Source organism: Mytilus galloprovincialis, chromosome 2 (assembly GCF_965363235.1).
Source record: "Mytilus galloprovincialis chromosome 2, xbMytGall1.hap1.1, whole genome shotgun sequence".
Taxonomy (NCBI): Eukaryota; Metazoa; Mollusca; class Bivalvia; order Mytilida; family Mytilidae; genus Mytilus; species Mytilus galloprovincialis.
In genome coordinates, this window is record NC_134839.1 from 54,504,925 (window position 1) to 54,521,109 (window position 16,185).

General features: G+C 33.5%; 2 protein-coding genes across 9 annotated transcripts in view; both read left to right on the forward strand.

The window, feature by feature from the left end:
• The window catches only part of LOC143063857 (uncharacterized), a 60,266-nt gene that overhangs the window by 28,597 nt on the left and 15,484 nt on the right, over positions 1-16,185 (forward strand). For 6 of the 8 annotated variants that reach the window (XM_076236269.1, XM_076236266.1, XM_076236267.1 and 3 more), the window contains 3 exons: positions 4,570-4,604; positions 7,531-7,787; positions 14,110-14,246. In XM_076236269.1, coding sequence (XP_076092384.1) covers positions 7,712-7,787; positions 14,110-14,246 — 213 coding nt within the window. In that variant the 5' untranslated portion in view covers positions 4,570-4,604; positions 7,531-7,711. Of the gene's footprint in view, positions 1-4,569; positions 4,605-4,632; positions 4,652-7,265; positions 7,335-7,530; positions 7,788-14,109; positions 14,247-16,185 lie in introns of those variants that run through there. The other 2 variants (XM_076236272.1, XM_076236273.1) reach the window with 2 other exon arrangements.
• Positions 458-2,435, forward strand: LOC143062505 (uncharacterized). The gene is made up of 2 exons (XM_076234176.1): positions 458-1,900; positions 1,936-2,435. Exons 1-2 carry the CDS (start codon positions 845-847, stop codon positions 2,416-2,418), a joined length of 1,539 nt encoding a protein of 512 aa, XP_076090291.1. The 5' UTR covers positions 458-844; the 3' UTR covers positions 2,419-2,435.

Below are 16,185 nucleotides of genomic sequence, written 5' to 3' on the forward strand. Positions count from 1 at the left end.
ATTCCCATGAAACCTTCGAAATGAGTGTTCTTAATAGATGATGAATCTACTGAGTATACATGGTATATATATGAGTATAAAACAGTGTAAATTGTATATTTTTGGGTTGGAAAAAGTTTGACCTTTAATATATCTGTCTCTCTTATTAGTCTGCATATATACAATTGTAATAGGCTTGTAACGTAGTCTGCAGTTTTCCCACAAATATTTTAAATGTGCATAGGTGATCTCAAATACAAATGAATAATAGAATTGAGATGCATCTACAGAACAGGATCTGACCCACTTTAATGCAGATATATAAAACTAAATCAGATTATATTAAATTCAATATGTTTTTACAAGGACAAGGATTTTTTTGTAATTAAAAGCTTTAACTATTAGATTTAACACATTTAGTGTAAGGAATAGTGTAAAATAGTTACGTAAGAATTATTTAGTCGACTTTATAGCATGATGAACACAAAGTGATCATTATCCAATGTATAACAATCTCCTTTGTGCTCAATAATTATCATGCATTGAAATGCCAAAGTGTACCTCATTGTCCTCAATATGCATGCAACTTTTGCCTTTGTAATTTAGCATTAGAGCGATTCAATCGAGAATGACTTAAAGTTTGACCAGACCAGAAAAAAAATCTTAATAAGGAAATAATATTGATCTTTATTTACTTGCCTAAAGATATTGGTTAAATGCAATAATTCTGGGTTTTTTTGCTGCTCAAGGATAGTGGGTAAAAGAATACATTCCCAAAGAATGGTGGTTAAAAGCATGTATTCTTGTTTTACTTCCCAAATGATGGTGGTTAAAGGCATTATTCTATTTTTATTTCCCAAAGATTATGGATGGTATTCTTGTAAAAGGTTGCATGGTGTTTTTAATTGACCCAATGCTGACTGGCTTAGTTGGAAAAGGTTTCATAGTGGTTGACCCTATACTAACAGGCTTTGTTGCCAAAGGTTTCATAGTGGTTGACTACATACTGACTGACTTTCTTACCAAAGGTTTCATGGTGGTTGACTACATACTGACTGACTTTCTTGCCAAAGGTTTCATGGTGGTTGACCCCATGCTGACTGGCTTTCTTGCCAAAGTTTACATGATGGTTGACCCCATGCTGACTGGCTTTGTTGCCAAAAGTTTCATAGTGGTTGACTACATACTGAATGACTTTCTTGCCAAAGGTTTCATGGTGGTTGACTACATTCTGACTGACTTTCTTTCCAAAGGTTTCATGGTGGTTGACTACATACTGACTGACTTTCTTGCCAAAGGTTTCATGATGGTTGACCCCATGCTGACTGGCTTTCTTGCCAAAGTTTACATGGTGGTTGACCCCATGCTGACTGACTTTCTTGCCAAAGTTTACATGGTGGTTGACCCCATGCTGACTGGCTTTGTTGTTAAGGGTTTCATGGTGGTTGACCCCATGCTGACTGGCTTTCTTGTCAAAGGTTCAATGGTGGTTGACCCCATACTGACTGGCTTTCTTGTCAAAGGTTTCATGGTGGTGGACCCCATGCTGATTGGCTTTGTTGCCAAAGGTTTCATGGTGGTTGACTCCATACTGACTGACTTTCTTGCCAAAGGTTTAATGATGGCGGACCCCATGCTGACTGGCTTTCTTGTCAAAGTTTACATGGTGTTTGATCCCATGCTGACTGGCTTTCTTGCCAAAGTTTACATGGTGGTTGACCCCATACTGACTGGCTTTCTTGCCAAAGGTTCCATGGTGGGTAACCCTATGCTGATTGGCTTTCTTGTCAAAGTTTTCATGGTGGTTGACCCCATGCTGACTGGCTTTCTTGTCAAAGGTTTCATAGTGGTTGACCCCATGCTGAATGGCTTTCTTGTTAAAGGTTTTATGGTGGTTGACCCCATGCTGACTGGCTTTCTTGTTAAAGTGTCACGGTGGTTGACCCCATGCTGACTTGCTTTCTTGTTAAAGGTTTCATGGTGGTTGACCCCTTGCTGACTGGCTTTCTTGTCAAAGGTTTAATGGTGGTTGACCCCATGCTGACTGGCTTTCTTGTCAAAGGATTCATGGTGGTTGACCCCATGCTGACTGGTCTTTTTGTCAAAGGTTTCATGGTGGTTGACCCCATGCTGACTGGCTTTCTTGTCAAAGGTTTCATAGTGGTTGACCCCATGCTGACAGGCTTTCTTGTCAAAGGTTTCATGGTGGTTGACCCCATGCTGACTGGCTTTCTTGTAAAAGGTTTCATGGTGGTTGACCCCATGCTGACTAGCTTTCTTGTCAAAGGTTTCTTGGTGGTTGACCCCATGCTGACTGGCTTTCTTACCAAAGGTTTCATGGTGTTTGACCCCATGCTGACTGGATTTCTTCCCAAAGGATTCATGGTGGTTGGCCCCATGCTGACTGGCTTTCTTGTAAAAAGGTTTCATGGTGGTTGACCCCATGCTGACTAGCTTTCTTGTCAAAGGTTTCATGGTGTTTGACCCCATGCTGACTGGCTTTCTTGCCAAAGTTTACATGGTTGCTAACTCCATGCTGACTGGCTTTGTTGTCAAAGGTTTCATGGTGTTTGACCCCATGCTGACTGGCTTTCTTACCAAAGGTTTCATGGTGTTTGATCCCATGCTGACTGGCTTTCTTGTCAAAGGTTTCATGGTGTTTGATCCCATGCTGACTGGATTTCTTGTCAAAGGTTTCATGGTGTTTGATCCCATGCTGACTGGCTTTCTTGTCAAAGGTTTCATGGTGTTTGACCCCATGCTGACTGGATTTCTTGCCAAAGGTTTCATGGTGGTTGACCCCATGCTGACTGGCTTTCTTGTTAAAGGTTACATGGTGGTTAACTCCTTGCTGACTGGCGTTCTTGCCAAATGTTACATGGTTGCTAACTCCATGCTGACTGGCTTTCTTGCCAAAGGTTTCATTGTAGTTAACTTCTTGCTGACTGGCTTTCTTGCCAATTTTCATGGTGGTAAAACCCTTACTGTATGCTGGTTTCCTTCCCAAAGTTTGGTGGTATTTATAAACTCTGGCAACTTGGTATTGATGGCAGATTAATAATGAGGGGTTTGTGGGGGTTTCTGTTACAAAACATAGTCTTTGTCATTTCAAATCATTTTGTAAATCTTTTATTGATATCTGTGTTTTATTTTACAGTAGTGAATGTATTTCTGTATTTTACCTTTCAAATATTCTTCATCAAATAATACTGCTGATAAAATGATGGTTTGCTTTGTATGCAAATATAGATGCTGTGACCCACAATATTAAGCCCTATGTCATAGTGACATGAATAGCGAAAGAAGAATTTAGTCCATGGAAGTTTATATATAACTTTAATAATGGGGAGTACAAGACAATAAACTAGTAAAAAGTTGTTAATATGTCAGCCCTTCAATGTTTAAAATTAAAAATTCATGAATTGCTTTTATTACCCAGCTAAACTATTTTGATCTAAAATGCTTTTATTACTCCTTTGAATGCAATATGTAAGACTTAAAAATTACTACATGAACATCATTTGGTTGTGATCTCCCCTTGTTGAAAAAAGATCTAGATATTTCATGACCTTGATTAAACCAAATATAAAGTATGTTTCTGTATTTAATTTCCTTAAAAAAATATTTTGACATTGCTTAAAGTAAGTAAGTTTTAGACAGAAAGTTATTATGTAAATATTTCATTTATAAAGAGAGTAGTTCAGATAGTAACAATAAAGCTAATCTTCCCTGAAGTCCTCTTGATCACCTGTAGTTTATTTAACTACAAGTAGCACTAATTTATTTTTCAAAACATACAAATAAAAAAGATGTGGGTAATATGTGAATTAGACAGCAATCTAACACACACAACCAACAATAGAGAATGAACATCAGTTTGACAGGGTATTGACTTAAAGTGGAGTTGATAGGCAAGAGTTATATTAATTGTATGTAAACAGTTTTAATTCTAGCAATTTTATAGTTTCACACTCTAGTATTTTAAATTATTATGCTATTTAAAGTACAAACAAGTAAAGTCTCTTTTCACCAACGTTCTTGAATTCGACCTTTTAAATGTATTTTGTTTTATGATTATACCACTCGTTTCTATGAATGAAAAGTAAATAGGAAAAGTGAGTTGTAAAAAGACTGCCGTTGTATAATAGACAATTTATTAAAGTCATACTATTTTATTGTTAGAGCAATGCCCTGAGAACAATAGGTACCAGTCCCTTATTTCAAAGTTTGCTTAAGATTTTATTTCTTGTGGGAAAAATATTTTGTTTTAACCAATGAAAAAATAAAAGAAGCTAGGAAGCATTTTGATGTTTTTTGTGCATCTGAAGTTCAGAAAATAGATAAAAGTGTTCAAATTGTAAATTAAAAAGTAGAGAAAAAATATGTTTTTGTTGTTTTTTCTACATTTAAAGTTTAATTTAAATCAAATCTACTCTAACGTCGTTAGGTTGATTTTCTAGGCACTTTATATATATTTAAAAGTGAACATATCCTTGTAAATGGTAAATATTTATCTGTTACCCCTACTACACTCTGCTGTCCACAAAACATTCGAGTTTAGATTTAATTACTTAACTTTTATTTTGACAGGTTTATATAGTCGGGCTTAGGTGAACGGAAATAAGGTAAGAATTTAAATTACTCTGGGGAAGAACTATTGAAGTCTATGCAGGTAAGTAGATATAAAAGTTCAATCATTGGTAATAATTATTATTCAATTTCCAAATATTCAGCATTTTTTATCACTTTTTATGGGGGACCATATCCTTTGATTTAAACTGTGCATCATTAAAATACAAACATAATGTATATATGCATAGTTGAATTTGAAAACTTACATGGATATGGGCTTGAAAAAGTTAAAAAGTATTAAAAAAAAAGTACCTTGGAAACAAAATTTTGAAAAGTTCGTAATCTTGCAACTTCTATTTGAACATAATTCTATTTTGGAAGTACATGTAATATTCAGTTAAGAATGTACGATATCCTTCATATATCTACACACTTTAAATAAAGGAGTTTTAGCCTGATTGCAGTCAGTTCATATTTTGTACAGAATTAAAAAATTCTCTATTTTGTATACATTGGATTTGTTTTTTCGGTAAATGTATATAAATGTAGCAAATTACTAAATTATGTCAATGAATGAAAATGACAAACAGCTTTAAAGTTTCATAAGGCATCATCAATGCATTTAGTGTTACCATGCTGTCCTTCAATGTACATCAGGATGTCTGATTTTGTTCAGTGATGTTCAAATAAGATTTTTTAAGTTGAAAGTTCTAATTCACATAGAACAAAGTTACTGTAGATGTTTTATGCCCCATTTATGGGCATTATGTTTTCTGATCTGTGAGTGTGTCCGTCCGTCCATTCGTTCATCTGTCTGTCCCGCTTCAGGTTAAAGTTTTTGGTCAATGTAGTTTTTGATGAAGTTGAAGTCCAATCAACTTGAAACCTAGTAACACATGTTCCCTATGATATGATCTTTCTAATTTTAATGCCAAATTAGAGATTTTCGCCCATTATCACGGTCCACTGAACATAGAAAATGATAGTGCGGATGGGGCATCCTTGTACTGGGGACACATTCTTGTTTTGTTATTTATTTCAATATTGTGCTGTCTAATTGATATAACTCTTATCGATCTCAGTTGAATATGTGTTCAGATGTTTTAAATGGATATAAGATGTGGTACCACTGCCAATAAGACAACTCTAGATCTCCATCCAAGTCACAATTTTATAAAAGTAAACCATTATAGATCAAAGTCAACCTTCAACATGGAGCTTTGGCTCATACCAAACCACAAGCTATCAAGGGCCCCAAAAATAGTGTAAGCAATCAAATAGGAAAACCTACCGTCTAATAAAAGCCTTTAAAAGCTGTCAAAGTTATCCCTCTGTTTATAATCCAAAGTCATAAGTGTCTACTGACCCTGCAACAAAAGTCCCTCAAGCAGTGCAAGACTTAAATTGATGTGCTATTTCCTGTGTAAGTGTCATCAACAATTGTTAAAACTTATAAAATAGGGTACAAAAGACACATATCAGTGTTTAAAGTTTAATATGAGGCAGGCATTACCTGTGAAAGGGGATGAAGTCTGTATGATTTTATTTTAATTCAGACATATCTTAATTTCAAAACGGAAATACTGTAACGTTTACGATTTTGGTTCTGTTGTTAGGGATTTTAGTTGTGACGTTATTTAAGTTATGACGTCATATGCAATGTAAACAAAGAAACGCTATCATTAGGTTTTTCATATCAAGGAATTATTAAAAATGAAATTGATATTGCGTTCCTTCCTATTTTATACTAGACTGATAAATATATAACTTACTCAAAATTTCATGCAAACGAGACCGGAAAAAGGAAGTACATTGTCCCCATATTATGTAAAGAAGAGCTGTTTTAAATCAAAACCTAAATGACATAGATAGAACTAATTGTAAGAAAATGGCTAAAGTAGAACCAAGTCTATAAAGGTAAACTCTCTGGGCAAGCTATTTTGCTGGGGGAATACTAAACAAGCAGCAGGTTGTGTTCATATTAAGATTGAGTAGACCGAGGTGCAAAGATATCAGACTTTTCAGTTACTGCCTGTACAAGTGTAAATTGAGAATTTTCAAATAGGTCTGATTTAAAATAAAATTGCTGTCAGAAAAGAAATTGGTTCTTCAAAATTTCTTAGTTCTTCCTTCTTCTTTCTTCTCAGACTTAATTCAGTTTAACTAGATTTGTCTTGTAAGTAGTCGTCCTGAATATGCATGAAATATTTGCCACTGGACGTTAAGCATCCAACAATCAATCAATCAATCTTGAAAATAGTTGAATGAGAAAAAACAAAGTAAAATCACAAAAATACCTAACTCTGGAGAAAATTTGAAATGGACAGTTCTTTAATTAAATGGCAAAATCAAAAGAATGGACAACAACTGTCAAATTCTTGACTTGGTATTGGCATTTTCTACTGTAGAAAATGGTAGATTCAACCTGCATCTGTAATAATATCCTAGTGGGTTATCCAAATAAGTAAAAAATTATCACTCAAAATGCATTAGAGAAGGTGATAAAAAAAATATACTTTAATGTCACTGATGACCATAATTTTTATTCATACATGTCTTATTATCAATTAGTCTTAAGGCTATTTCCATTGTATAGCATTCTTAGACATGTTAGAAATCTTTTTAATTACACAATAATTGATTGGGGAAAAAGTAAACACTTTTCACATCATACTTTTCACTGTCTTTTCTGCTAAAAATTATACAATGTACAAAGAATTTTTTAAAAGGTAATATACAGCTTGAGGAAAGAGGAAAGAGGATTTATCTATGTATAGACAAAGGTAAGAGAATGATAATCCCTTTCTTCATGAATAAGTACTTGCATTTGCACTTCGCTATGTTCTTAGTTCAAGGTAGCACTTTATTGTTGTTTGTCACTTTAATCCAAGGTGGATATACCAAACAATAGATACATATTCTTACAAATTAACACTTTGTTATATACAATAACATGTTGTCAATTTTCTTTTTGAACAGGTGAAGACTCCATTATAGTTTATTTAACCAGAGAAATCTTTCAGCACTTTCTATGTTTTGGATATTATGAAGTTATAATGAAACACTTTGATTTTACTGTTTTACAATTCGGTGTGTGAAAATAAAAGACGTATATTATATAAGAAGAAAGTGATCACCAAACTTCGGCTATGTCTAAAGAATGGGATGTGGTCGGAGCAAGTTTCACTCTCATGATGAACAGGAAAAACACAGTAAAACTAACGGGATAGACAAAGGTAGTCTTTTTAACACATAATTCATGTTTTTTGCTGTCCTTTATACACATAATTAGTGATTGTTGCTGTATTTTTTACAAATATCTGCAGAATCAAATTTATATAGGTAAACTGTTTTGTATTTAATAGTATATTTGCCATCATCAATTGGCGATTTTACTGTTACAGATTGTGTTTATCTGCAATATTTTAATGGAGATTGATGTCTGCAAGCTTTTAAATTATTTGATATAGTTACCACAGTAAAGAAATATCCTTACCAGAGGCCCAGACAAGGTTTATGACCACAAGAGGAAGGTTGGGATTGATTTTGGGAGTTTTGGTTCCAACAGTTTAGGAATTAGGGGCCAAAACAGGGCCCAAATAAGCATTTTTCTTGGTTTTCGCACAATAACTTTAGTATAAGTAAATAGAAATCAATGAAATTTAAACACAAGGTTTATGACCACAAAGGGAAGGTTGAGATTGATTTTGGGAGTTGATGTACCAACAGTTTAGGAACAAGGGGCCAAAAAGGGGCCCAAATAAGCATTATTCTTGGTTTTCGCACAATAACTTTAGTATAAGTAAATAGAAATCTATGAAATTTAAACACAAGGTTTATGACCATATAAGGAAGGTTGGGTTTGATTTTGGTTTTCCAACAGTTTAGGAATAAGGGGCCACAAGGGTCCAAAATTGAACTTTTTTTGATTTCATCAAAAATTGAATAATTGGGGTTCTTTGATATGCTGAATCTTAAAATGTACTTAGATTTTTGATTATTGGCCCAGTTTTCTAGTTGGTTCTTTGATATGCCAAATCTAACTGTGTATGCAGATTCTTAATTTTTGGTCCTGTTTTCAAATTGGTCTACATTAAGGTCCACAGGGTCCAAAATTAAACTTAGTTTGATTTTAACAAAAAATGAGTCCTTGGGGTTCTTTGATATGCTGAATCTAAAAATGTACTTAGATTTTTGATTATTGGCCCAGTTTTCTAGTTGGTTCAAATCGGTGTCTAAAATTAAACTTTGGTTGATTTCATCAAAAATTGAATAATTGGGGTTCTTTGATATGCCAAATCTAACTGTGTATGTAGATTCTTAATTTTTGGTCCCGTTTTCAAATTGGTCTACATTAAAGTCCAAAGGGTCCAAAATTAAACTAAGCTTGATTTTAACAAAAATTGAATTCTTGGGCTTTTTTGATATGCTGAATCTTAACATGTACTTAGATTTTTGATTATGGGTCCAGTTTTCAGGTTGGTTCAAATCAGGATCCAAAATTATTATATTAAGTATTGTGCAATAGCAAGAAATTTTCAATTGCACAGTATTCAGCAATAGCAAGAAATCTTCAATTGCACAGTATTGTGCAATAGCAAGAAATTTTCAATTGCACAGTATTGTGCAATAGCAAATATTTTCAATTGCACAGTATTGCGCAATAGCAAGAAATATCTAATTGCACAATATTGTGCAATAGCAAGAAATTTTCAATTGGAGTTATCGTTCTTTGTCCAGAATAGTAGTTGAATCAACTTAAATCATTGTTTTATACAATATACAATGTATATTCACTTTTACTACCAACTGATAAATTAAAACAATCTTTACCATTCAGTAATACATTTGTAACAAGCACTTTATTTTACATTTTAATATTTTATGATGTATTTAAATGAGTAGTTATTGTTGCAAACTCCATTAGAAATTTGAATTGAGATCAGTTTTAGAAAAAGGGAAAGGGGGATGTGAAAAAAAAATGGGGGGGGGTAAATTTTTCTCATTTCAGATTTCATAAATAAAAAGAAAATTTCTTCAAACATTTGTTTGAAAGGATTAATATTCAACAGCATAGTGAATTGCTCAAAGGCAAAAAAAATATTTTAAGTTCATTAGACCACATTCATTCTGTGTCAGAAACCAGGCCAGACTTCACGACGAGTGGCAGCCCAGGCAGCCCAGGCTGGTAAAATTGCTCTCGGGCCTGTAAAAATCAGACTTACAGGCCAACAGAATCTAACTACAAAATTTAAAAAATTGAGCTGCGGGCCTGTAGATTTAGCAGTTCAGCGTGAAGACTGCAGCTATGCTGTGTCAACTATTTAATCACAATCCAAATTTAGAGCTGAATCCAGCTTGAATGTTGTGTCCATACTTGCCCCAACCGTTCAGGGTTCAACCTCTGCGGTCGTATAAAGTTGCGCCCTGTGGAGCATCTGGTTTGAAGCAGGTGTGAGTGGCTGAGTGCAACATGGTAATAGTAAGTCCAGTCCAAACTTTTGACAGAAAACTATGCAAAAAAAAGGGAGGGCATTTGTTGCTATGCCTAAATGTCAATTATTTTGTAATCTTAATGAAATTGATTTATCTCTATATCAATAGATACTACAATTACTCTGTGTCATGGTGAATCATTTTAACACTAGCATGACCAGTAAGAAGTATTTCAAACTGAAACTTTTTATGTATACCTTTTCACATTAAATAAATACTGTGATGAAAATAGTTTAACATAGTTACTAGCCACAGCAGTATGAAATTTTCTAATGTAATAATTACTATGTTTAAATGACCTATCAACTGAACATTTATCGAGTACATTTCCTCATTGAAATAATGATTTAAACTTAAGGAACTTATTATGTTTTAAGTTAAAGAAGCACAATAAATATAAAAAAGAAGATGTGATATGATTGCCATTGAAACAACTCTCCACAAGAGACCAAATGACACAGAAATCAACAGCTTTAGGTCACTGTGTAAAGCAAAATATTGTCCTATGAAATATTGTACACCAAGACAATATTCATGACTATGTTTCATGAAATATTGTCCTTATCTATGAAAAAATGTCCAGAGAATGACAAATTTTCTTTCGGAAATTTAATCTGTATGTATACAATATTTCACAGATGAATACAATGAAATGTTGTCCTGTTAAAGGGAGGTAATATTTTGTTGTATTGAGACAATATTTCAGAGACAGATTCATGAGATTGGGATGAAATTTTGTCTCATGAAGGGGAGGTCATCAACATAAATCATGTTGGATGATGATATCCTTAAAGTGTTTTATTTGATTGATAATAACAAATAAGTACAAATAAATAAATAGATACAGGAATAAACAGAAAACTATTTTTGCTCATCATAGATGGAAGGGAATACAAAGCACTTTTCGAATATCTCGGTCATAAAGATGTTCCTGAAGGATAAGTTCTGAAAATCAGAAAAGACTATACTAAATATATCAGAAGAAATGCTAGTTCATTTTGTTTACAAAATATTTAATTTTATTCAAAATGTTTTGACAAGAAAACAAATGATGTTTCAAAATACCTTTTAGTTCATGAAAGATAAACTTGAAAGAGTAACATATACTTGCTTTCCAAAATAATTTCAGTATACATGGTTAAATGAATTTAAAAATGTGCATGCTGCATGCCTGTGTAATGTTTTTAATTTTGTAATAATTTGATTGAGAAATGTTTCACAGACAGTATTTCACAGGGAACATATTGTCCTCATTGGAATATTGTACAATGGACAAAATTTTATATTAAGTGCACACTATTTCATAGTGAAATATTGTCCTGAACAGAATTTCATAGTGAAATATTGTCCAAATAGGGGTGACAAAATTTCATGGACAGAGACACTATTTCATAATGAAATATTGTCCAAGACAGCTAGTATTTCATTATGAAATAGTGTCTGCGGACAATATTTTATAAGCAATTGTGTCCTATAGACAATATTTTATGTTACAACTGTACACCCTTCAACAATGAGCAAAAGCCATAAGGCATAGTCAGCTTTAAAAGGCCCCGAAATCACTACAGATCTGGACTTCTGTGTACCATATATATTTTTTTACTGTATTCAAAGTTAATTTAATAGATCAAAGGTCAGGTCAAATTCATCAGTCAATAAAATTTCAAATAAAAAAATTGATTATTTGGTTTGGTTCTAAATTTCCAATATCAAATTAATTGTTGGCATGCCTTTCACACATATTTAAATAATGGTCATTATGAACCCACTATATTTATTTGACCGAGGAAAGTTGACTCTCAATATAAGTTCAACTATCATGTCATGCATGTGAGAATTTATGGATTTTCATTACAATTGGTTAAATTATGGAAAACTCTTGAGAAAACTTAGACTTCAATAGAAAATCATGTCAGAGATGGCACTAGTGTTACACAGAGGTTCATATTTTGGCTGGGGAAACATTTTCCAATAAATCTGAGGTCACTCATATATTAAAAGTATTTTCTTTTAAAAGCAGATATTCTTACATAAAATGTACCATAACTCCTGCTCTCTGGACATCTTAATTTTAGGATAATTAAAATAAGATGGAGAAGACATTATTAAGATATAAGTTAAGGCAATAACATATTAACCTAGATTTATTTTACCATCATCTGTAATCTGAGAATTTGTAGGAGATTTCTGTGGATCTTAATGAATTCAGTTGATTAAATTGTTGTTATAAAATCTACAAGTCTAGTGATGATTAATCCTTGTATATAAGTCCCACCAGAGCAATAATTCTAGGAAATTTATTGATCATAGTGATACTGATACTTGATATTTTTAAAAACTGCACTAAACATGTTGGTTTCTGTAACAACAATGTAAGAATGTACTAACCTATGATCTATTCTTAGTATCTTATGTCAATAATGAAGATTAGAAATAGTGTATTTTCAAAGTTCACCGCACTAGAACCAGATAGATGAGTGCAACAGCAAGCAATGTTAAAAACAAATTTCAAAAATAATTTTGGGCAATACATTATTTTGTTCCAAAAAAAAATTGCTCTTTAACTTAAAGAATAGTTATTGGTGGCCTTTGGCAGTTTTCTGTTCTTTGTCGGTTTGTTGTCTCTTTGACACCTTCCCATTTCCATTTTCAATTTCGTTTACAGATTTTCTTGTGCTTTTACTATAAGTTAGGTAAAACAGGTAAATAAAAATAAGGAGATGTGGTATGATTGCCAATGATGCATAGTCTAGTGACATAACCTCAAAATTTCCCTATTTTCCATCAGAGCAAATTTTAGTTTGTGATATTTTCTACATGATTTTTTTGTCGAGCCTGCAACTTTTGTTGCAGAAAGCTCGACATAGGGATAGTGATCCGGCGGCGGCGGCGTTAGCTCACTTCTTAAAAGCTTTATATTTTAGAAGGTGGAAGACCTGGATGCTTCATACTTTGTATATAGATGCTCCATGTTACGAAGTTTCCGTCAGTCACATGTCCAATGTCCTTGACCTCATTTTCATGGTTCAGTGACCACTTGAAAAAAAAGTTCAAATTTTTTGTAATGTTGAATTCTCTCTTATTATAAGTAATAGGATAACTATATTTGATATGTGCGTACCTTGCAAGGTCCTCATGTCTGTCAGACAGTTTTCACTTGACCTCGACCTCATTTCATGGATCAGTGAACAAGGTTAAGTTTTAGTGGTCAAGTCCATATCTCAGATACTATAAGCAATAGGGCTAGTATATTCGATGTATGGAAGGACTGTAAGGTGTACATGTCCAACTGGCAGGTGTCATCTGACCTTGACCTCATTTTCATGGTTCAGTGGTTATAGTTAAATTTTTGTGTTTTGGTCTGTTTTTTTCATACTATATGTAATAGGTCTACTATATTTGGTGTATGGAATGATTGTAAGGTGTACATGTCTAGCGGGCAGATGTCCAGTGACCCTGACCTCATTTTCATGGTTCACTGGTCAAAGTTAAGTTTTTGAGTTTTGGTCTTTTTATCTAATACTATATGCCATAGGTCAACTATATTTGGTGTATGGAAATATTTTATGATCTTTATGTCAGTCGCGCAGGTTTTATTTGACTGTGACCTCATTTTCACGGTTCATTGCACAGTGTTAAGTTTTTGTGTTTTGGTCTATTTTTCTTAAACTATAAGTAATGGGTCAACTATATATGTTGTATATAGAAGCATTGTTAGCTGTACATGTCTGCCTGTCATGTTTCATCTGACTTTGACCTCATTTTCAAGGTTCATTGGTCTTTTTTTAGTTATCTTGGTTAATGTTAAGTTTATGTGACAGTTGTAATAAAGCTTTATACTTAGGACTATCAACATAATATCAATGATTAGTATAGAAGGCGAGACATTTCAGCGTGTGCACTCTTGTATAGTACACATATTGGAATGAACAAAATAACCCAAATGCAAGATTAGTGGACATTGTTTAATCATGATTTGAGACAGTTTTAATAACCTTGATATCTTATCAGTAAAATAGTTTATGCTTTTTGTGTTTCAACATATGACAATTTCTTTTACAGATAAAAATTCCAATAATCCCACCGACGCAGAATTGGAAAGTGCCAAATCGCGTACCAGAAGATGTACACCAGCTGTAAACACAAATGGTGCTCTACAGCAACCCAACTTTAATATTCCTACACAGGATAAAGCATATGTATGTTATCATTGACATTCTTTATATCATAGAGAACAAAAGCTGTATTTCAATTACATGATTACTTTCACTAGCACACAGGAGTTCTTTACACATTGAGAAAGAGTTTAATTTATTACAGGTATTCTAAAAGCTTTGCCATTTCAGACCACCAATTATGAATGGACTGAACTCATTTTTATACGCCCGTCAAAATTTTGACGGGACGTATTATGGTATACAAATGTCTTGTGTCCGTCCATCTATCCGGCTTAAACATGTCGCACCATAACTTAAGAACAACTTATCCAAATTTCATGAAACTTAATATACAAATGTAGTTGTTTCGTATGATGGTCAAATGATCTGTATTCTTTTTGGTGAAAATAAAATTGAAACTTTTTGAGTTACGGCACTTTGTAACTAAAACAGGGGTGTGTTTTTTTTCACATGTCGCACGGTATCTCAAAAATGATTTTTGATTATTTCTTAAAACTTTACACACTTCTTAGATATATTAATCTTAAGATCTGTATACTTTTTGGTGATGATTCAAAATTTCATTTTTGAGTAATTGAGTATTTTGTAAAAAAGGGGGCGGGTTTTTGTCGAGCCTGCAAGCTTTTGTTGCAGAAAGCTCGACATAGGGATAGTGATCCGGCGGCGGCGGCGGCTACGGCGGCGGCAACGGCGGCGGCTACGGCGGCGGCGTTAGCTCACTTCTTAAAAGCTTTATATTTTAGAAGGTGGAAGACCTGGATGCTTCATACTTTGTATATAGATGCTTCATGTTAAGAAGTTTCCGTCAGTCACATGTCCAATGTCCTTGACCTCATTTTCATGGTTCAGTGACCACTTGAAAAAAAAGTTCAAATTTTTTGTAATGTTGAATTCTCTCTTATTATAAGTAATAGGATAACTATATTTGATGTGTGCGTACCTTGCAAGGTCCTCATGCCCGTCAGACAGTTTTCACTTGACCTCGACCTCATTTCATGGATCAGTGAACAAGGTTAAGTTTTGGTGGTCAAGTCCATATCTCAGATACTATAAGCAATAGGGCTAGTATATTCGGTGTATGGAAGGACTGTAAGGTGTACATGTCCAACTGGCAGGTGTCATCTGACCTTGACCTCATTTTCATGGTTCAGTGGTTATAGTTAAATTTTTGTGTTTTGGTCTGTTTTTCTCATACCATATGCAATAGGTCTACTATATTTGTTGTATGGAATGATTGTTAAGTGTACATGTCTAGCGGGCAGATGTCATGTGACCTTGACCTCATTTTCATGGTTCAGTGGTCAAAGTTAAGTTTTTGAGTTTTGGTCTTTTTATCTAATGCTATATGCCATAGGTCAACTATATTTGGTGTATGGAAATATTTTATGATCTTTATGTCAGTCGAGCAGGTTTTATTTAACTGTGACCTCATTTTCACGGTTCATTGCACAGTGTTAAGTTTTTGTGTTTTGGTCTATTTTTCTTAAACTATAAGTAATGTGTCAACTATATATGTTGTATAGAAGCATTGTTAACTGTACCTGTCTGCCTGGCATGGTTCATCTGACCTGGACCTCTTTTTCAAGGTTCATTGGTCTTTGTTTAGTTATCTTGGTTAATGTAAAGTTTATGTGACAGTTGTAATAAAGCTTAGATTTATACTTAAGACTATCAACATAATATCAATGATTAGTATAGAAGGCGAGACATTTCAGCGTGTGCACTCTTGTTTTTACATGTCGCACTGTATCTCAAAAATTATTTATGGTTATTGCTTAAAACTTTACACACTTCTTTGTTATATCAATCTTAAGATCTGTATACTTTTTGGTGATGATTCAAAATTTTATTTTCGAGTTATTGAGTATTTTGTTAAAAAGGAGGAGGGTTTTTTAAATGTCACGCCGTATCTCAAAAAAAATTTATGATTATTACTTAAAACTTTACACACTTCTTTGCT

Excerpts from the sequence above, each read along its gene's own strand:
- LOC143062505 (XM_076234176.1), top strand. The coding sequence starts at position 845 with ATGGATGGTATTCTTGTAAAAGGTTGCATGGTGTTTTTAATTGACCCA. Across the intron at positions 1,901-1,935 it reads CCATGCTGACTGGCTTTCTT|TGCTTTCTTGTTAAAGGTTT; the intron begins GTTAAAGTGTCA and ends CCCATGCTGACT.